This window comes from Haliotis rufescens, unplaced genomic scaffold (assembly GCF_023055435.1).
Source record: "Haliotis rufescens isolate VD_foot unplaced genomic scaffold, xgHalRufe1.0.p SCAF_22, whole genome shotgun sequence".
NCBI classification, from domain to species: Eukaryota; Metazoa; Mollusca; class Gastropoda; order Lepetellida; family Haliotidae; genus Haliotis; species Haliotis rufescens.
In genome coordinates, this window is record NW_025963913.1 from 7894439 (window position 1) to 7916197 (window position 21759).

Consider the following 21759-nt stretch of genomic DNA (forward strand, 5'->3'; position numbering starts at 1 on the left):
GGTCCTACATATGTGTGACATGTACTGTTCCAGGACCTGGTCCTACTTGTGTGTCACATATACTGTTCCAGGACCTGGTCCTACTTGTGTGTCACATGTACTGTTCCAGGACCTGATCCTACATATGTGTCACATGTACTGTTCCAGGACCTGGTCCTACTTGGGTGTCACATGTACTGTTCCAGGACCTGGTCCTGTAAGTATGTAACATATATTGTTCCAGGACCTGGCCCTATATGTGTGTGACATGTACTGTTCCAGGACCTGGTCCTACTTGTGTGTCACATGTACTGTTCCAGGACCTGGCCCTATATGTGTGTCACATGTACTGTTCCAGGACCTGGTCCTACTTGTGTGTCACATGTACTGTTCCAGGACCTGGTCCTACTTGTGTGTCACATGTACTGTTCCAGGACCTGGTCCTACTTGTGTGTCACATGTACTGTTCCAGGACCTGGTCCTACTTGGGTGTCACATGTACTGTTCCAGGACCTGGTCCTACTTGTGTGTGACCTGTACTGTTCCAGGACCTGGGTCCTCTTGCACAAAGCGATCTTAGTGCTACAATTATTGTAAATCCTTAAGATCGCGATCTTAGGCTTCGGCTACAATCGTTATCCACTTGCACAAAGCGATTGTAGGCTAAGATCATTGTAAGCTATAATCGAAACTTACAATTGGTCCGGACCAATCTTATGTCCTTACAATCGTCCAAGATGGCGTCTACGGTGCTATTTTGCGAAGAATATGACAGTTTTATTGGGAGAGAAAGGTTTTTTAGAGATAGAACCATGCAACTCGAAATTCTAAGTGCAACGAGCTGTATGCGCCATACAGAATGCCTCGTTCGTCCTTGTTCCAGTTAGTGGACAAAGTTCGACCATTAATAGAGCACCCCACAAAATGTTCGTATGCCGTAACGCCAGAGACACAGTTTCTTGTTACACTGCGTTTTTTAAGTAAGGGTGGGTTCTTGCTCGAGATGGGTGATCTGCACGGTGTGCACCAGTCCAGTGTGTCAAGGGCATTTCACAGAACTGTGTCTGCCCTGAGCACTGTGTGGGAGAATGTCCAATTCCCAGAACCTGCGTCCTTTCCTGCCGTTATGTGTGGCTTCCACAAGATCGCGGAGATGCCACGAGTAATAGGTGCCATTCATGGTACCCTTATACCCATAAAAAGACCTAGCAGAGATGACGAATCGGCATTCGTGTGCAGGAAGGGGTTTCATGCCATCAACGTACAAGCCGTGTGTGATGCGAATCTTCGGTAAGAACACATTTTCATTCAAATAAAACAAAAAGCATCATAATAGTACTCCACGCACATGCTAACAGATTCTAACATAATGCGTGGAAATAAAAGTTGACATTTTCCTTCGTTTTCCTATGGTCTTTTTCCTTTGACATGACCATATTCAATCCTTTTGAAAAGAATAAGTAATCGCATCTTGTTTGCACCAATGTATCTATAAGGCTATTTCTATATCTCACAATCAATTATAGGAACACACAAATTATTTGAAGCGCCTGTAAAATGAACAATATATAATTTATGTTAGAGAAAACAAAATTATCACATCGGGTGTATTTAACGAAGTTGTTTTTATTAAGTGATATAATATATGAAAATGTGAACATTATGAAAGTATAGGTTAAATACAACAACAGAAGGGGGGGGGGGGGATCATAAAATGAAAATTATTTCCATAGCAGACAATTACATCTTTGAATGATATATATTTATGTACAGCCTTTGTATAGTGTTCAATTTCATTTCATTCTACAGTTTTATGAGATGAATAACTTTTTTCTGGTACCAAGTGAGTAAAACAAATGCCTGTTTTTGAAAATTGAATATGAAATAAAGATTTCTGTGAGTACTATGTAACTTATAACTGGCATAACTGATAAAGGAAGGAAGGGGGTGGTGGTTCAAATATAGACCAGGAATGGCAAAACCAGGATGATTAATTAAATCCTCTTTCCTTAATAATAATGCTTTTCATTACACTGATTTGAATTGTCAAACATGTCATTCAGGTTCACCAATGTTGTTGCAAGGTGGCCTGGAGGAAGCCATGACTCTATGATACTGGCCAACAGCCTTTTGGGACAGACATTTGAGTCCTCTCCTCCAACTGGATGGCTTTTAGGAGATTCTGGGTAATAATTCCTTCTTTCATCATTTTGAAAATAAAAACAAATCACAAAATTAATAAGTGACTCACTTACTTTACAGAACACATTCACCCTTAATTTCAAGCTTACACATCTCAAACAAGCAACTTCAATCACAAGTAATTTAATAAATGTAATAAGTTTTAAACATGTATTATTAACGAAAATATCAATGTAGTGAACGTTTTTCATCTTCATATAGATATGCATGCAGGCCCTGGCTCCTAACACCAGTAGGTGATGCCACTACAAGGCCACAACAAAGGTACAACGGTGCCCACATGAAGACCAGAAACACCATTGAAAGGGCACAACAAAGGTACAACGGTGCCCACATGAACACCAGAAACACCATTGAAAGGGCATTTGGTGTTTTGAAATCAAGATTCAGGTCAGTGAATAAAACTATACAGTTTTTAGTGGAATTATATCATTCAGCTCTCATATATCATATAGATTCTGAAAAAACAAATATTTAAAACCTCCTATTATGTCTACAATGACTTGGCAAACTAGATTTATTCAATTTCTGAAGAGGAAGAGATTCATTGAATTACTTTACCGGTATATGACACATTAAATGTTGCTGTTTTGTTTGGCCTTGAAATGTCTTAATTCCAACTTCTAAATTATGTAGATACCATTGTATTAATTTCCAAATATGAATTACTTTCAGATGCCTACACAAATCATCCGGGTGCCTTCAATTTACCCCCAAAAAATGTGCACAAATTATTATGGTAGCATTTAAGCTACATAATTTCTGTGTAGAATCTCGGCTGGCCAATCCACATGCTCTGGAGAAAGAAACTGTCCCAGAAATGAATTACACGTATCAGGGACCTCTGAATGATGGCCACAGGATGAGGAAGGAGTTAATCCAGAAAAAATTTGCATAAATGTCAAATGTAATAATCTGACATTTCCAAATGTACATCATATAATAGTCTTGTTACAGTACTTGAATATGATGTATTTGATTCTGATAGATGATGAAGTAAACTCTGTTAAAAAAACAGATAAGACAGGAAATGTTGCACCATAATATCAACATTTATTGTTAGTGTAGTGATGAGGTGCTGTATTATCTATTTACATATTCAAATAGAGAGCAATATACCGGTAACAAAGACTTCAACTTGGAAGACCAGTTAATCTTACCATGACGTGCACTTGGATTTAACATATTGTATTTTTTTCTAGGGTATCTGATATCTGGCATTATTAACAACTGAAACCAGTATATAGTTACACGTTTAACTGCTAATATGCATTAAATGACATCATTAAAAGAGATATTGATTTTATTGTCAAATAATAAATGTATCTAATCTGAAATCTAAGTGAACTTAATCATGGGGGACAATGTGAAAGGGGAAGTTAGGGATTTGTTTTTCATCAAAATTAACATCTCCTCATCAATGGCCAATCTCTTTTCCTCAACAGCCTGTCGCCTCTCTTCAATGGCCAGTCTCTTCCTCTCAATGTCCAACATCTCGTGCAGCACCTGTAGTTTCTCTCTCTCGAGATCCACAACGGTTTGGAACTTTGGAGATTTTACTATTTAACATAAGTAATTAAGAATCCATTTAAGTAATTGTTGTTATAATACAGACAATGCAATTAAAAGTTGCTGATATATCTCACTACTGTTATAAAATACTACATTAAAATTGTTCATAGAGAATCATTACATAAATACAATTGTGAAAATGGAAATGTTTAACAAACATAATATGTTTACGGTACCTGCGGCTATTCTCTTAACTGCTGTCTTCTGTATGAATCCTAGGAAATGAAGAAACATCCATACTTTTATGGACAGAAGCATAAACATTGATCAGCAAGAAATGAGTACTGTTCAGAAAATTAATATTGTCCACAACAAATAAGAAATATGTTACCATTATGAAACAATTTGGTATGTTACATTACTGAACAAAATGAAATGTACAATGTAAGTATAATATGTTGATTTTAATCACCTGTGGGTGAAGCTACCACTGATTGAGAGCTTTCTGTCTCAATAGGGTCCTGACAGTCATGGACATCAAAGGTGCTGGGGACATCTACAAGAAAGTAAAACTTTAAACTTGTTATTCACAACAAGAAATTGGGCAACAATTAATGATTTACATTAGACGTTAATTGGGTTAATTTGATGTGAGTATCCAGTTGTTTCAAAAATTGATTTGCATTTTCCAATGAAACAGTTAAAATATTTTTTGCACTTACCGCCACACAAACCACTCTCAAGGCCACCAGGAATGCCATCGATCTGGCAGGTAGGTATCAAGCATATAACCTAAAAATATAAATTGATGTAATATTGTAAATCAGCGGGCATTAATTTTTATCTGAAATAAATGAAATTTTACCAATTATAAAATCATTACACAAGGCTATTTTCTTAATTTTTGAATGGATGTAGGAAGCTTTAAAAACATAATAATATCAACCAGCATTTTACTTGCCTTGACATATTTGCACTATTGCTATAGTATTAATCTTTGATCAAACTTAAAAATTCATTACCATGCTTTTATAGTGTATATATAAAATATGGATATATACTAGGGCTGTTACGATTCACTCGCGTATTCGGTGAATCGAACCATATCCATTCATGAATTGAATTCATTATTCATGGCCACTAGAATCGAATATTTATGAATATGCAAGCATATGCATCTACATAAAAAAAATACCCATACGAACATATTTTATGCATAGATTTCTTCATAAGACAGCACTATTATACTATTTAATTTGACAGTATTGTGGTCACTGGTCATTGTTGCATTTGAGCAGATACTAGTACCTGGATAAATGCAGTGTATAAATTAATAATATATTTAATAATATATTAAAAATTAACAAACCATGTCAAATAATTTTTATGTTGTTGTTGCCTAACTGAACATGCTGAATATGACAAATGATATATTATCAGTTGATTTGTTATTGTATTCATGAATAATTATTCGTATTTGTTACCCTATATTCATGATACAAATTGTATTCGCCTCATAGTGTATTCGTTGCAGCCCTAATATATACCTTATTTTCCAAATTGGAAAGTGGGTTTGGAGCAGGGCCTCCTCCTGTTTTGCTCAGCTCCCTCTTTCTTGTTTGTTCCTTCTTCCTCATTTGACATCTGTTTTATCACCAATCTTGTCAATATTAGGTTCTTAATACATACATATGCACATACTTAAAAACACTCTTTTGTTTATGTTTAAAAAATTATTTTGGGTGCTTAACAAAAATATTTACTGCCTAACGTGTACTCAAATCAGGCAGTTATTTCTGATGTTTATTTACTACTGGTGTCTGAATAAAATGTCAAATGTATGAGCACATAGGTGATTTTTGTGTATTTTGTGTGACAGAAATATATCACATTACTTCAATATGGAAAGTGACATCCTTGCATATTTCTTTCTTAAATGACTTAATTCTAATTTATAAAATAATAATAGTTTTATTATATCAAGACATGTTCTGTACCGGACACTGACCTTAATAGTGAATCTTCGCACATTTTCTGCCACACCATTACTCTCGAAACACATATAATTAATCACGACAATACGGATATACCAGCAAATTACATTCTATACACAGTGTCAAGATATTAATACATCATAATCAATGCTTAATTGTAACCTACTTGAGTTCGTTCCATTTCCTTCTAACATCGGACCCATTCCGTTTGCTCGAGCCGACGGCACTGACCCTAAACATAAACTTAAACATGGTAGTGTAACGAAGTGGCAAGTATACGTGATAACGAATGATGTTTCGGGGTCTTCTATTAAAAATATCCAATTTCATGAAAACTACTGCACAATGAACTGTAGAAATACGACCCAGCTATTTCATGTTATACATAAATGTTTCAGTTTCCATTAGTATATATACGGTATTTAAAAGTGGTACAATGTTCTTACTTCTCGGCGATGATTCCCCACAGGTCAGTCTTTCGTTTATTCGTCACGATCGGGGAAAATTGGGCGAACAAGACATCGTTGTTGGCTGACACTTCGTCTGTGAGCACAGTTAGCTCTTGCTCGGAGAAATTGCTTCTTCGGGATCTCTTGTCTGTTGACATTATGACTGACACTGACAGGTTTACAATATAGAACAATGTATCGTCTGCCGCTGCAAGGGAGATAACCCTACACCGTAGCCAATGATGCGTGACAGGTTTTTTTACCTCCACCGCTGAAGAGTTTGATCTTAGTTAAGATCGCGATCTTAAATCCAAGCAGTCTTACAATCGCACTAAGATCGGTTTGTGCAAGTGGAATAGGACAATTGTATGGTCATTGTAAAGTTGATTGTAGCCGCCTAAGATCGATTGTAACTAAGATTGTTCTGTGCAAGTGGGCCCTGGTCCTACTTGTGTGTCACATGTACTGTTCCAGGACCTGGTCCTACTTGTGTGTCACATGTACTGTTCCAGGACCTGGTCCTACTTGTGTGTCACATGTACTGTTCCAGGACCTGGCCCTACTTGTGTGTCACATGTACTGTTCCAGGACCTGGCCCTACTTGTGTGTGACATGTACTGTTCCAGGACCAGGCCCTACTTGTGTGTGACATGTACTGTTCCAGGACCTGGCCCTACTTGTGTGTGACATGTACTGTTCCAGGACCTGGTCCTACTTGTGTGTGACATGTACTGTTCCAGGACCTGGCCCTACTTGTGTGTGACATGTACTGTTCCAGGACCAGGCCCTACTTGTGTGTGACATGTACTGTTCCAGGACCTGGTCCTACTTGTGTGTGACATGTACTGTTCCAGGACCTGGTCCTACTTTTGTTTCACATGTACTGTTAGAGGACCTGGTCCTACTTGGGTGTCACATGTACTGTTCCAGGACCTGGCCCTACTTGTGTGTGACCTGTACTGTTCCAGGACCTGGCCCTATATGTGTGTCACATGTACTGATCCAGGACCTGGCCCTATATGTGTGTCACATGTACTGTTCCAAGACCTGGGCCTAGATTTTCGAAACGATCGTAGCCCTAAAGTTATCGTAAATTTGTTGTAAGGAAATTGTAGACTATCGTAGCATATTTTCAAAACTATCGTAGCCCTAAGATATCTTAATATTGTCGTAAATCTAAGATAGCCACATACCTGTCGTAAGTTTATTTTATCTTCATCCAAGATGGCGGCATACTTTTCCATAGATAATTTGACAATCATTAGTCTGCTTTACGTTCAAACATTGACATTTCATTTTGTAAAACTGTGTGATTCAAATTGACACTTCGAAAACATGAACGCATCAAGGATTTCACGTCAAAAATGATCTTAATTGCGACAGCGATCCACATAACTGTGGAGTCGATAGCTTACAATATATTTCTATCAGAGTCCATGCTGAAAAAGTGTGAAACAACATACCTTTTCGATATTTTGGGAAGGATAAAAATGGAAGGTGTCGGCTCCACAGTAATGACCGTGAGCTCATTGATAACTCAGGGGAGCTAATCTTAGTTCAAACTCTAGTTGAGAGTGGTTTCCCTTTGTATTCGCCCGGGACACCTTCCTCAATGTTACAGTTTTCATAAAGCGCAGAGTTCAGCTGTTATATTTTCTGGATCGCATTTGTGTCAATGCTTTAGTCTTTATTTCGCATTTTATAAAATTATATCAATCTTCATATGTAACAAAAACCTTAAAGGTTTCGCATAAGTTTTTACATCTAAAATCGTGTGGGACGGGTGGTTTTAATAATTGAATTTTAACTATACAGTGTAGTATTTTTTGAATTAACAAGGAAATACATGTGATCAAATACAATATCTAATATTTTTCTTGCAAAAGTAATTGTAATTTGTTTCGTTTTAAATTCAATACCTATGTTATCTATATCATCTTGAAAGACAAATATTTGATATAAAAAAAATGATTAAAAACTGTCTGTTGAACAATTGCATTCTTTAAAAAACATTGATTAACGGCATATAGATGTATTCATTTAAATATAACAATTTACTGATATTTTTACAGTTAAAGTTAAGCACAGATTTTTGTATCGACAAATCAAATAAAAAATGGGGTTCCCATGCTCGTTCTGGTTTTCGTCAAAATGTAGCATGGTTTGCAAATTCCAATATATGTTTGCAGAAAAAAAAAGTTTATTAAATGACATTTGCTGATCAATATAAAACACACATTTTCAACACAATAATCTTTGCATTCAATAAACCGGTTTTAAAATATTTTGGTGTTTTTAATATTTAAGTCCACATCTTCCCGTTTTATGTTTAAAAAATACATAGATATACTTGAGACCATTCAAACAATAAAATAGTTGTCACGTTTAGGGTCAACAGACAAATACTAGTAAATGATCCTCAGCAATTCTGTCAGACAAGCCAAAGATCATTGAACTATGTTCTGGATTAGATTTGACACATTACAAAGTATTTCGCTCCTTTGTCAGATTTAAATGAAATCAGACAAATCAGTTTGTTTGCTCTACTTAATTTAAAGGGATAGAAAATGAATACATTATATGTATGTTTACGTTAACTTGTAGCGTGTTCCATGAGACAACATAACTTGACAATTCCGAAATTATCTCTCTTTGCGAACGAATATTAGTGTCATTTTTAAATTTTGAAAAGAATTATGGCTCTAGATTATGCGTACTTCAGTATGGATTTGTTGACATGGTATTTCCGATGTTTCGTGCATCCAAACTCATAATTCGTGTATAATGCGCACCCCCTTCTACACAGCTGTGTTTTTTCGAAAAAAAGTGTGCACTGTACTCAAGAAAATACGGTAGATAAAAAATAATTTCATCATCTAAATACTTATAGCTTGATATTGTATTTAAGTCCTTGGTTAATTCGTGAAATATATTGGATACATAAATAACAAAACAAACTTAACAAGCTTAGATTGTCATATAAACTTGCTTGTGGGTGCGCTGCTTCCTGAACAATTTTTGTTTTGAGTGTTTCCACGTATAATGTTGGTGTTAACACTAATATAAACTTGACTTTTGACATAAACACAAACATATACAGTATACATCACTTAACATCAGACTTGAACACGCATGTTAAATGCTGAACGCATATGCTGTTGGATCAAAGGTCTCGTCATTGTCACTTAGAATAACGTCCCTTACTTCCGTCCTTGACTTTGTACGCGATGTGTTTATATCATAAAGTTCTGCGCGGTCACGAGAGGACCATTTGAAGGGAAAATAGTGAAGTATCTTTTGGCACATTATTTCCATTCTAATAGCTAAAGTGTGGTAACACTATACTTATTGATTATAACATTTTTTGGCTTTGAAAAATGCTATTGCATGGCACAAGAATGCTTTTTGTGTTCGGTTAGTCATATGGCATTTTTTATCATAAGAACAAAACGTCTACATGTAGGACATATGTAGGATTGTACAGAATTTCACTCAAATATGTGCGTGTTAAACAATGTGACCTGACAATGTGATCATGAATTCTGTGTCACTTATCTATGTTGTTGTTATTGTCAGCAGCTGGGAAATCCCCGTGACGTCATTGGGAAACACCTGCTTTTTCGATCTCTAACACAAATGAGTTCTCTGTCAGAGTTACGATAGGTATCGTAGCTCTGAACGATCTGCGAGAGGTTTACGATAGTTTCGAAAATCTATCTTATCTTAACCTTAAGATATCTTATCTTTGAACGTAAGTTGTTAAGATATATCTTAGCTAAGATCGTTTTGAAAATCTAGGCCCTGGTCCTACTTGTGTGTAACATGTACTGTTCCAGGACCTGGCCCTACTTGTGTGTGACGTGTACTTTTCCAGGACCTGGTCCTCCATATGTGTGACATGTACTGTTCCAGGACCTAGTCCTACTTGGGTGTCACATGTACTGTTCCAGGACCTGGGCCCACTTGCACAAAACGATCTTAGCGCTAAGATGATCGTAACTCCCATTCTTTAACATAGGCTTACGATAGTCGTAGCGCTAAGATCGCTTTGTGCAAGTGGGGCCTGGTCCTACTTGTGTGTAACATGTACTGTTCCAGGACCTGGTCCTACTTGTGTGTGACGTGTACTTTTCCAGGACCTGGTCCTCCATATGTGTGACATGTACTGTTCCAGGACCTAGTCCTACTTGTGTGTCACATGTACTGTTCCAGGACCTTGGCCCACTTGCACAAAACGATCTTAGCGCTAAGATGATTGTAACTCCCATTCTTTAACATAGGCTTACGATAGTTGTAGCGCTAAGATCGCTTTGTGCAAGTGGGGCCTTTGTCCTACTTGTGTGTAACATGTACTGTTCCAGGACCTGGTCCTACTTGTGTGTCACATGTACTGTTCCAGGACCTGGCCCTATATGTGTGTCACATGTACTGTTCCAGGACATGGTCCTACTTGTGTGTCACATGTACAGTTCCAGGACCTGGTCCTACATATGTGTGACATATACTGAACCAGGACCTGGTCCGACATATGTGTGACATGTACTGAACCAGGACCTGGTCCGACATATGTGTGACATATACTGAACCAGGACCTGGTCCTCCATATGTGTGACATATACTGAACCAGGACCTGGCCGACATATGTGTGACATGTACAGTTCCAGGTCCTGGTCCGACATATGTGTGACATATACTGAACCAGGACCTGGTCCTATACATATGTGTGACATGTACTGAACCAGGACCTGGTCCGACATATGTGTGACATATACTGAACCAGGACCTGGTCCGACATATGTGTAACATGTACTGAACCAGGACCTGGTCCTACATATGTGTGACATGTACAGTTCCAGGACCTGGTCCTACATATGTGTGACATATACTGAACCAGGACCTGGTCCTACATATGTGTGACATGTACTGTTCCAGGACCTGGTCCGACATATGTGTGACATGTACTGTTCCAGGACCTGGTCCTACATATGTGTGACATATACTGAACCAGGACCTGGTCCTCCATATGTGTGACATATACTGAACCAGGACCTGGCCGACATATGTGTGACATGTACAGTTCCAGGTCCTGGTCCGACATATGTGTGACATGTACTGTTCCAGGACCTGGTCCGACATATGTGTGACATATACTGAACCAGGACCTGGTCCGACATATGTGTGACATATACTGAACCAGGACCTGGTCCTACATATGTGTGACATATACTGAACCAGGACCTGGTCCGACATATGTGTGACATGTACTGTTCCAGGACCTGGTCCTACATATGTGTGACATATACTGAACCAGGACCTGGTCCTACATATGTGTGACATATACTGAACCAGGACCTGGCCGACATATGTGTGACATGTACAGTTCCAGGTCCTGGTCCGACATATGTGTGACATGTACTGTTCCAGGACCTGGTCCGACATATGTGTGACATATACTGAACCAGGACCTGGTCCGACATATGTGTGACATATACTGAACCAGGACCTGGTCCTACATATGTGTGACATATACTGAACCAGGACCTGGTCCTACATATTTGTGACATATACTGAACCAGGACCTGGTCCGACATATGTGTGACATGTACAGTTCCAGGTCCTGGTCCGACATGTGTGACATATACTGTTCCAGGACCTGGTCCGACATATGTGTGACATGTACAGTTCCAGGTCCTGGTCCGACATATGTGTGACATGTACATTTCCAGGACCTGGGCCCACTTGCACAGAACAATCTTAGTTACAATCGATCTTAGGCGGCTACAGTCAACTTTACAATGACCATACAATTGTCCTATTCCACTTGCACAAACCGATCTTAGCGCGATTGTAAGACGGCTTGGAGTTAAGATCGCGATCTTAGCTAAGATTGAAATCTTCAATCGAGGAGGTACGAATATCTTAAACTCGACTCCTGTCTACAGTTGTCTGCAAACGCGCAAAGCTTGCTGCGCATACAATAAGTGGAACAGGTAACGACACGCAAGACGTACCGCCCTCCATCGCACTTTGCACAGTTTCAAGAAAGGTCCCAATTCTTTTAAGGAAACGATTACTAGAATGAAGGCATATATTCTTGTCGGCATTAATACTGTCGTGATTTAGGAATTGTTTTCTATTTCAACAAGAGAAATACCTACTCATGTTTTTATTCAAAGTATTGAAATACCAATAATTACATTATTTAGTAACACAATTATTATGAAAATTAAAATAAATAATAATTATAATATTTCCTTAAACCATAACGCGTAAATGCATGATCGTCATCTATTTGGGGGAGCTTTTTCGTAAAATCCTAAATATATCCTTCATGGTTTCGTTTCGTTGCTACAACAAAGGATGTTATGACTACCATTTCAAAACACAGAAAGACGGGAACTTTCAATAACGCATAGACGGGAAATAAGAATAATAAATAATGTTTCGAGAAAGCAATTGTTTCTATATATTCACTGGGTATTAATTTAAAAAAAAAAAAATTTCAAAGTGTGAATTTTGTTTTGGCTATTTATGGGATATTTTGCAAAAAATGCAAATGTTTCGTCATGTATATTTGCTTGTTTGATGAATACTTGTATTTTTTTTCTTTTAAACTCTAATATTTAACCGCTCGTCCCCGTCCAATTTGATTTTAGATTTAAACATGTATGATTTGCTTTTCGGCTTGTATTTATTTGTAGATTAATTTAAAGATAAACTTAAGAGAAAATAACTGACACGAATGTGACCCAAAAGAAATATAGGTGGAGCTCAGCAATTCAACAGCATTGATACACTGGGTAAGGTAGATTGTACTCTGCGGGCTTATACAAAGGGAAACCACGCCCATCTAGAGTATAAACTAAGATTAGCTGCCCTTGATTTATCGAAAAGGTCACGAACGTTACAAATCGCTTGCGGGACGACTTAGGTTTTTATCCTTTCCTTGTTTAGTGAAAAGGTATGTTGTTTCACATTTCTTTCAGTATTGAGTCGGATGGGAATATTCCTTTCAGCTATCGACTCGATAGTTGCGTGTTCAACTTTGGTAATTAACAATATTTCTGACGTTAAATCTGTGGTGCGTTCTTCATGTTGTTAAAGTGTCGATTTGAATTATAAAGTTTAACAAAATAAAGAGGCAATGTTTGAACGTAAAGCAGATTATTTATGTGAAACAGACCAAGCCTTGAACGCCATTTTGTCAAGTTTATTCAGGGACTACAACGATTTTAGCTACTTAAGATTGGTCCAGACCAATTGTAAGTTTCGATTGTAGCTTACAATGATCTTACCCTACAATCGCTTTGTGCAAGTGGATGGCGATTGTAGCCAAAGCATAAGATCGCAATCTTAAGGATTTACAATAGTTGTAGCGCTAAGATCGCTTTGTCCAAGTGGACCCTGGTCCTACTTATGTGTCACATGTACTGGTCCTACATATGTGTAACATGTACTGTTCCAGGACCTGGTCCTACATATGTGTGACATGTACTGTTCCAGGACCTGGTCCTACTTGTGTGTCACATGTACTGTTCCAGGACCAGGTCCTACTTGTGTGTCACATGTACTTTTCCAGGACCTGGCCCTATTTGTGTGTGACATGTACTGTTCCAGGACCTGGTTCTACTTGTGTGTGACATGTACTGTTCCAGGAGCTGGTCCTACTTGTGTGTCACATGTACTGTTCCAGGACCTGGTCCTCCATATGTGTGACATGTACTGTTCCAGGACCTGGTCCTACTTTGGTGTGACATGTACTCTTCCGGACCTGGTCCTGTAAGTGTGTAACATATACTGTTCCAGGACCTGGTCCTACTTGTGTGTCACATGTACTGTTCCAGGACCTGGTTCTACTTGTGTCTCACATGTACTGGTCCTACATATGTGTAACATGTACTGTTCCAGGACCTGGTCCTCCATATGTGTGACATGTACTGTTCCAGGACCTAGTCCTACTTGTGTGTCACATGTACTGTTCCAGGACCTGGTCCTACTTGTGTGTGACATGTACTGGTCCTACATATGTGTAACATGTACTGTTCCAGGACCTGGTCCTCCATATGTGTGACATGTACTGTTCCAGGACCAGGTCCTACTTGTGTGTCACATGTACTGTTCCATGACCTGGTCCTACTTGTGTGTCACATGTACTGTTCCAGGACCTGGTTCTACTTGTGTGTGACATGTACTGTTCCAGGAGCTGGTCCTACTTGGGTGTCACATGTACTGTTCCAGGACCTGGTCCTCCATATGTGTGACATGTACTGTTCCAGGACCTGGTCCTACTTTGGTGTGACATGTACTGTTCCAGGACCTGGTCCTACTTGTGTGTGACCTGTACTGTTCCAGGAGCTGGTCCTACTTGGGTGTCACATTTACTGTTCCAGGACCTGACCATATATGTGTGTCACATGTACTGTTCCAGGACCTGGTCCTTTATGTGTGTGACATGTACTGATCCAGGACCTTGACCTACTTGTGTGTCACATGTACTGTTCCAGGACCTGGTCCTGTAAGTGTGTAACATATACTGTTCCAGGACCTGGTTCTACTTATGTGTGACATGAACTGTTCCAGGAGCTGGTCCTACTTTGGTGTGACATGTACTGTTCCAGGACCTGGTTTTACTTGTGTGTGACATGTACTGTTCCAGGACCTAGTCCTACTTGTGTGTGACCTGTACTGTTCCAGGAGCTGGTCCTACTTGGGTGTCACATGTACTGTTCCAGGACCTGGTCCTCCATATGTGTGACATGTACTGTTCCAGGACCTAGTCCTACTTGTGTGTCACATGTACTGTTCAGGACCTGGTCCTGTAAGTGTGTAACATATACTGTTCCAGGACCTGGCCCTTTATGTGTGTCACATGTTCTCTTCCAGGACCCGGTCCTACTTGTGTGTGACCTGTACTGTTCCAGGACCTGGTCCTCCATATGTGTGACATGTACTGTTCCAGGACCTAGTCCTACTTGTGTGTCAAATGTACTGTTCCACGACCTAGTCCTACTTGGGTGTCACATGTACTGTTCCAGGATCAGGTCCTACTTGTGTGTCACATGTACTGTTCCAGGACCTAGTCCTACTTGTGTGTCACATGTACTGTTCCAGGACCTGGACCTGTAAGTGTGTAACATATACTAATCCAGGACCTGGCCCTATTTGTGTGTCACATGTACTGTTCTAGGACCTGGTCCTACTTGTGTGTGACATGTACTGTTCCAGTACCTGGTCCTTCTTGTGTGTCACATGTACTCTTCCAGGAGCTGGTCCTACTCGGGTGTCACATGTACTGTTCCAGGACCTGGTCCTCCATATGTGTGACATGTACTGTTCCAGGACCTAGTCCTACTTTGGTGTGACATGTACTGTTCCAGGACCTGGTCCTACTTGTGTGTGACATGTACTGTTCCAGGAGCTGGTCCTACTTGGGTGTCACATTTACTGTTCCAGGACCTGGTCCTCCATATGTGTGACATGTACTGTTCCAGGACCTAGTCCTACTTGTGTGTCACATTTACAGTTCCAGGACCTGGTCCTCCATATGTGTGACATGTACTGTTCCAGGACCTGGTCCTACTTTGGTGTGACATGTACTGTTCCAGGACCTGGTCCTACTTGTGTGTGACATGTACTGTTCCAGGAGCTGGTCCTACTTTGGTGTCACATGTACTGTTCCAGGACCTGGTCCTCCTACTTGTGTGTCACATGTACTGTTCCAGGACCTGGTCCTCCATATGTGTGTCACATGTACTGTTCCAGGAGCTGGTCCTACTTGTGTGTCACATTTACTGTTCCTGGACCTGGTCCTCCATATGTGTGACATGTACTGTTCCAGGACCTGGTCCTACTTTGGTGTGACCTGTACTGTTCCAGGACCTGGTCCTAGTTGTGTGTCACATGTACTGTTCCAGGACCTGGTCCTCCTACTTGGGTGTCACATTTACTGTTCCAGGACCTGGTCCTCCATATGTGTGACATGTACTGTTCCAGGACCTGGTCCTACTTGTGTGTGACATGTACTGTTCCAGTACCTGGTCCTACTTGTGTGTGACCTGTACTGTTCCAGGAGCTGGTCCTACTTGGGTGTCACATGTACTGTTCAAGGACCTAGTCCTCCATATGTGTGACATGTACTGTTCCAGGACCTGGTCCTACTTTGGTGTGACATGTACTGTTCCAGGACCTGGTCCTACTTGTGTGTGACATGTACTGTTCCAGGACCTGGCCCTATATGTGTGTCACATGTACTGTTCCAGGAACTGGTCCTATTTGGGTGTGACATGTACTGTTCCAGGGCCTGGTCCTACTTGTGTGTCACATTTACTGTTCCAGGACCTGGTCCTCCATATGTGGGACATGTACTGTTCCAGGACCTAGTCCTTCTTGGGTGTCACATTTACTGTTCCAGGACCCGGTCCTACTTGTGTGTCACATGTACTGTTCCAGGATCTAGTCCTACTTGTGTGTCACATGTACTGTTCCATGACTTAGTCCTACTTTGGGTGTCACATGTACTGTTCCAGGACCTGGTCCTGTAAGTGTGTAACATATACTGTTCCAGGACCTGGCCCTATATGTGTGTCACATGTACTGTTCCAGGACCTGGTCCTGCTTGTGTGTAACATGTACTGTTCTAGGACCTGGTCCTATATGTGTGTCACATGTTCTGTTCCAGGACCTGGCCCTATATGTGTGTCACATGTACTGTTCCAGGACCTGGTCCTACTTGTGTGTAACATGTACTGTTCCAGGACCTGGTCCTACTTGTGTGTGACCTGTACTGTTTTAGGACCTGGTCCTCCATATGTGTGACATGTACTGTTCCAGGACCTAGTCCTACTTGGGTGTCACATGTACTGTTCCAGGACCAGGCCCTACTTGTGTGTGACAAGTACTGTTCCAGGACCTGGTCCTACTTGTGTGTGACATGTACTGTTCCAGGACCTGGCCCTACTTGTGTGTGACATGTACTGTTCCAGGACCAGGCCCTACTTGTGTGTGACATGTACTGTTCCAGGACCAGGCCCTACTTGTGTGTGACATGTACTGTTCAAGGACCTGGTCCTACTTGTGTGTGACATGTACTGTTCCAGGACCTGGCCCTACTTGTGTGTCACATGTACTGTTCCAGGACCTGGCCCTACTTGTGTGTCACATGTACTGTTCCAGGACCTGGTCCTACTTGTGTGTCACATGTACTGATCCAGGACCTGGCCCTATATGTGTGTGACATGTACTGTTCCAGGACCTGGCCCTACTTGTGTGTGACATGTACTGTTCCAGGACCAGGCCCTACTTGTGTGTGACATGTACTGTTCCAGGACCTGGCCCTATATGTGTGTCACATGTACTGTTCCAGGACCTGGCCCTATATGTGTGTGACATGTACTGTTCCAGGACCAGGCCCTACTTGTGTGTGACATGTACTGTTCCAGGACCAGGCCCTACTTGTGTGTGACATGTACTGTTCCAGGACCTGGTCCTACTTGTGTGTCACATGTACTGTTCCAGGACCTGGCCCTATATGTGTGTCACATGTACTTTTCCAGGACCTGGTCCTACTTGTGTGTGACATGTACTTTTCCAGGACCTGGTCCTACTTTTGTTTCACATGTACTGTTAGAGGACCTGGTCCTACTTGGGTGTCACATTTACTGTTCCAGGACCTGGTCCTCCATATGTGTGACATGTACTGTTCCAGGACCTGGTCCTACTTGTGTGTCACATGTACTGTTCCAGGACCTGGTCCTACTTGTGTGTGACCTGTACTGTTCCAGGAGCTGGTCCTACTTGGGTGTCACATGTACTGTTCAAGGACCTAGTCCTCCATATGTGTGACATGTACTGTTCCAGGAGCTGGTCCTACTTTGGTGTGACATGTACTGTTCCAGGACCTAGTCCTACTTGTGTGTGACCTGTACTGTTCCAGGACCTGGCCCTATATGTGTGTCACATGTACTGATCCAGGACCTGGCCCTATATGTGTGTCACATGTACTGTTCCAAGACCTGGGCCTAGATTTTCGAAACGATCGTAGCCCTAAAGTTATCGTAAATTTGTTGTAAGGAAATTGTAGACTATCGTAGCATATTTTCAAAACTATCGTAGCCCTAAGATATCTTAATATTGTCGTAAATCTAAGATAGCCACATACCTGTCGTAAGTTTATTTTATCTTCATCCAAGATGGCGGCATACTTTTCCATAGATAATTTGACAATCATTAGTCTGCTTTACGTTCAAACATTGACATTTCATTTTGTAAAACTGTGTGATTCAAATTGACACTTCGAAAACATGAAGAACGCATCAAGGATTTCACGTCAAAAATGATCTTAATTGCGACAGCGATCCACATAACTGTGGAGTCGATAGCTTACAATATATTTCTATCAGAGTCCATGCTGAAAAAGTGTGAAACAACATACCTTTTCGATATTTTGGGAAGGATAAAAATGGAAGGTGTCGGCTCCACAGTAATGACCGTGAGCTCATTGATAACTCAGGGGAGCTAATCTTAGTTCAAACTCTAGTTGAGAGTGGTTTCCCTTTGTATTCACCCGGGACACCTTCCTCAATGTTACAGTTTTCATAAAGCGCAGAGTTCAGCTGTTATATTTTCTGGATCGCATTTGTGTCAATGCTTTAGTCTTTATTTCGCATTTTATAAAATTATATCAATCTTCATATGTAACAAAAACCTTAAAGGTTTCGCATAAGTTTTTACATCTAAAATCGTGTGGGACGGGTGGTTTTAATAATTGAATTTTAACTATACAGTGTAGTATTTTTTGAATTAACAAGGAAATACATGTGATCAAATACAATATCTAATATTTTTCTTGCAAAAGTAATTGTAATTTGTTTCGTTTTAAATTCAATACCTATGTTATCTATATCATCTTGAAAGACAAATATTTGATATAAAAAAAATGATTAAAAACTGTCTGTTGAACAATTGCATTCTTTAAAAAACATTGATTAACGGCATATAGATGTATTCATTTAAATATAACAATTTACTGATATTTTTACAGTTAAAGTTAAGCACAGATTTTTGTATCGACAAATCAAATAAAAAATGGGGTTCCCATGCTCGTTCTGGTTTTCGTCAAAATGTAGCATGGTTTGCAAATTCCAATATATGTTTGCAGAAAAAAAAAGTTTATTAAATGACATTTGCTGATCAATATAAAACACACATTTTCAACACAATAATCTTTGCATTCAATAAACCGGTTTTAAAATATTTTGGTGTTTTTAATATTTAAGTCCACATCTTCCCGTTTTATGTTTAAAAAATACATAGATATACTTGAGACCATTCAAACAATAAAATAGTTGTCACGTTTAGGGTCAACAGACAAATACTAGTAAATGATCCTCAGCAATTCTGTCAGACAAGCCAAAGATCATTGAACTATGTTCTGGATTAGATTTGACACATTACAAAGTATTTCGCTCCTTTGTCAGATTTAAATGAAATCAGACAAATCAGTTTGTTTGCTCTACTTAATTTAAAGGGATAGAAAATGAATACATTATATGTATGTTTACGTTAACTTGTAGCGTGTTCCATGAGACAACATAACTTGACAATTCCGAAATTATCTCTCTTTGCGAACGAATATTAGTGTCATTTTTAAATTTTGAAAAGAATTATGGCTCTAGATTATGCGTACTTCAGTATGGATTTGTTGACATGGTATTTCCGATGTTTCGTGCATCCAAACTCATAATTCGTGTATAATGCGCACCCCCTTCTACACAGCTGTGTTTTTTCGGAAAAAAGTGTGCACTATACTCAAGAAAATACGGTAGATAAAAAATAATTTCATCATCTAAATACTTATAGCTTGATATTGTATTTAAGTCCTTGGTTAATTCGTGAAATATATTGGATACATAAATAACAAAACAAACTTAACAAGCTTAGATTGTCATATAAACTTGCTTGTGGGTGCGCTGCTTCCTGAACAATTTTTGTTTTGAGTGTTTCCACGTATAATGTTGGTGTTAACACTAATATAAACTTGACTTTTGACATAAACACAAACATATACAGTATACATCACTTAACATCAGACTTGAACACGCATGTTAAATGCTGAACGCATATGCTGTTGGATCAAAGGTCTCGTCATTGTCACTTAGAATAACGTCCCTTACTTCCGTCCTTGACTTTGTACGCGATGTGTTTATATCATAAAGTTCTGCGCGGTAACGAGAGGACCATTTGAAGGGAAAATAGTGAAGTATCTTTTGGCACATTATTTCCATTCTAATAGCTAAAGTGTGGTAACACTATACTTATTGATTATAACATTTTTTGGCTTTGAAAAATGCTATTGCATGGCACAAGAATGCTTTTTGTGTTCGGTTAGTCATATGGCATTTTTTATCATAAGAACAAAACGTCTACATGTAGGACATATGTAGGATTGTACAGAATTTCACTCAAATATGTGCGTGTTAAACAATGTGACCTGACAATGTGATCATGAATTCTGTGTCACTTATCTATGTTGTTGTTATTGTCAGCAGCTGGGAAATCCCCGTGACGTCATTGGGAAACACCTGCTTTTTCGATCTCTAACACAAATGAGTTCTCTGTCAGAGTTACGATAGGTATCGTAGCTCTGAACGATCTGCGAGAGGTTTACGATAGTTTCGAAAATCTATCTTATCTTAACCTTAAGATATCTTATCTTTGAACGTAAGTTGTTAAGATATATCTTAGCTAAGATCGTTTTGAAAATCTAGGCCCTGGTCCTACTTGTGTGTAACATGTACTGTTCCAGGACCTGGCCCTACTTGTGTGTGACGTGTACTTTTCCAGGACCTGGTCCTCCATATGTGTGACATGTACTGTTCCAGGACCTAGTCCTACTTGGGTGTCACATGTACTGTTCCAGGACCTGGGCCCACTTGCACAAAACGATCTTAGCGCTAAGATGATCGTAACTCCCATTCTTTAACATAGGCTTACGATAGTCGTAGCGCTAAGATCGCTTTGTGCAAATGGGGCCTGGTCCTACTTGTGTGTAACATGTACTGTTCCAGGACCTGGTCCTACTTGTGTGTGACGTGTACTTTTCCAGGACCTGGTCCTCCATATGTGTGACATGTACTGTTCCAGGACCTAGTCCTACTTGTGTGTCACATGTACTGTTCCAGGACCTTGGCCCACTTGCACAAAACGATCTTAGCGCTAAGATGATTGTAACTCCCATTCTTTAACATAGGCTTACGATAGTTGTAGCGCTAAGATCGCTTTGTGCAAGTGGGGCCTTTGTCCTACTTGTGTGTAACATGTACTGTTCCAGGACCTGGTCCTACTTGTGTGTCACATGTACTGTTCCAGGACCTGGCCCTATATGTGTGTCACATGTACTGTTCCAGGACATGGTCCTACTTGTGTGTCACATGTACAGTTCCAGGACCTGGTCCTACATATGTGTGACATATACTGAACCAGGACCTGGTCCGACATATGTGTGACATGTACTGAACCAGGACCTGGTCCGACATATGTGTGACATATACTGAACCAGGACCTGGTCCTACATATGTGTGACATGTACTGAACCAGGACCTGGTCCGACATATGTGTAACATGTA

At 39.9% G+C, this 21759-nt stretch overlaps 2 protein-coding genes across 2 annotated transcripts in view; both read left to right on the forward strand.

Annotated features, from left to right (window-relative positions):
* Positions 1 to 21759, forward strand: part of LOC124124366 — a 72843-nt gene that overhangs the window by 43742 nt on the left and 7342 nt on the right. The window lies entirely within an intron of this gene.
* Positions 1871 to 4764, forward strand: LOC124116959 (putative nuclease HARBI1). Its single transcript, XM_048401477.1, has 3 exons — positions 1871 to 2165; positions 2383 to 2571; positions 2857 to 4764. Exons 1-3 carry the CDS (start codon positions 2032 to 2034, stop codon positions 3077 to 3079), a joined length of 546 nt encoding a protein of 181 aa, XP_048257434.1. The 5' UTR covers positions 1871 to 2031; the 3' UTR covers positions 3080 to 4764.

Bases quoted from the DNA above. Each gene is read 5' to 3' on its own strand.
- LOC124116959 (XM_048401477.1), top strand. From the start codon at position 2,032: ATGTCATTCAGGTTCACCAATGTTGTTGCAAGGTGGCCTGGAGGAAGC. The intron at 2,166-2,382 runs GTAATAATTCCT...ATCTTCATATAG, and splicing joins TGGCTTTTAGGAGATTCTGG to ATATGCATGCAGGCCCTGGC. The intron at 2,572-2,856 runs GTCAGTGAATAA...AATTACTTTCAG, and splicing joins GTTTTGAAATCAAGATTCAG to ATGCCTACACAAATCATCCG.